The sequence below is a fragment of the Otolemur garnettii genome, unplaced genomic scaffold, assembly GCF_000181295.1.
Source record: "Otolemur garnettii isolate 467f Iridium unplaced genomic scaffold, OtoGar3 scaffold00043, whole genome shotgun sequence".
NCBI classification, from domain to species: domain Eukaryota; kingdom Metazoa; phylum Chordata; class Mammalia; order Primates; family Galagidae; genus Otolemur; species Otolemur garnettii.
In genome coordinates this window covers 10,805,554-10,806,969 of record NW_003852438.1, presented here as the reverse complement: position 1 = coordinate 10,806,969, position 1,416 = coordinate 10,805,554, and the positions used below count along the sequence as shown (strand labels likewise).

At 48.2% G+C, this 1,416-nt stretch overlaps 1 protein-coding gene across 4 annotated transcripts in view; it reads left to right on the top strand.

The window, feature by feature from the left end:
* PAN2 (PAN2 poly(A) specific ribonuclease subunit) overlaps positions 1-1,416 on the top strand; it is a 25,098-nt gene that overhangs the window by 12,682 nt on the left and 11,000 nt on the right. For all 4 annotated transcript variants that reach the window (XR_002773577.1, XM_012805578.1, XM_023513562.1 and 1 more), the window contains exons 7-8: positions 402-744; positions 945-1,041. Coding sequence is in view for 3 of the 4 variants with exons in the window: in XM_012805578.1 (XP_012661032.1) it covers positions 402-744; positions 945-1,041 (440 nt within the window). In the remaining variant the exon portion in view is untranslated. The remainder of the gene's footprint in view (positions 1-401; positions 745-944; positions 1,042-1,416) is intronic.

Genomic DNA, 1,416 nt, shown 5'->3' with positions numbered 1-1,416 from the left:
TTTTTTTTGGGGGGGGGGGTGACAGCATCTCACTATGTTGCCCTCAGTAGAGTGCTGTGGCATTACAGTTCACAGCAACCTCTAACTCTTGAGCTTAAGCGATTCTCTTGACTCAGCCTCCCAAGTAGCTGGGACTGTAGGTGCCCGCCACAATGCCCAGCTATTTGTTTGTTGCAGTTGTCGTTGTTTAGTTGGCCTCGGCTGGGTTTGAACCCACTAGCCTCACTGCATGTGGCCATCACCATAACCACTGTGTTATGGGTGCCAAGCCAGACAACATTCTTTTTATCTCTTGGCATGGATTTGGGACCCATGTTGCCTTGATATCAGGGGAAGAGGGCCTTAAAAGGATAGCTCTCTTTCTCTTTCTAGGGCTCAGTAGATTTCTTCCTCCCTCCTAGGACAGTGCCAATTCTGTGAACCCACAGGCCTGGCCAACCCAGCAGACATCTTTCATGTGAATCCTGTGGGGCCTTTGCTAATGACGTTTGATGTGTCAGCCAGCAAGCAGGCCCTGGCCTTTGGGGATTCTGAAGGCTGTGTGCACCTCTGGACTGATTCTCCTGAGCCTTCCTTCAACCCCTATTCCCTTGAGACTGAGTTTGCCTTGCCCTGTCTTGTGGACTCACTGCCTCCTCTGGACTGGAGCCAGGACCTGCTGCCTCTTTCCCTCATCCCTGTCCCACTTACCACTGACGCACTTCTCTCTGATTGGCCTGCTGCCAACTCTGCTCCAGCTCCCAGGTTGTACTGCACTTCTGGGCCCAAAGGAGGGAAGGGGAAAGGGCCAAGATACCAGAATATACAGATAGTCCTATTATTATTCTACTATTTTCTTGATTTTTATCTACCTTCAATATTTTTTTTTCTTGGCCCTTGGGTGTTGGGGAGTGGTTGGGTAGAGAACACAACCGTTCAAGCCCTAGAACTGTACTGGATTATAGGCGAGCACCACCTGTGGATGCAGAGATTCTGCGCACCATGAAGAAGGTGGGCTTCATTGGCTATGCACCCAACCCCCGCACCAGGCTGCGTAATCAGGTATGTTCAGAGTGCAGAGCGTCAGCACCCACATCAGTTTCCTAGCATTTCTTCTATTTTTTTCCTTTAGTAGTCTTTTTTTGGTTTTGGACAGTTGGTAAAGCTTTTGGGGGCTTGCTTTATTAAAGGAACTATGCTAGGTGTTAGGGAGGGTTCAAAGACTAAGAAGACAGAGTGTTTGCTCTAAAGAAGTTAGTATTTGGTTGGTGAAGGTAAGACATAGCCATTTCAGAAATTATTTATAACTGTTGTTAAAAACTAGAGGAATGTTGGGGCAGTACCTGTGGCTCAAGGACTAGGGCGCCGACCCCATATGCTGGAGGTAGTGGGTTCAAACCCAGCCCCAGCCAAAAACTGCAAAAAAAAAAAAAAAAA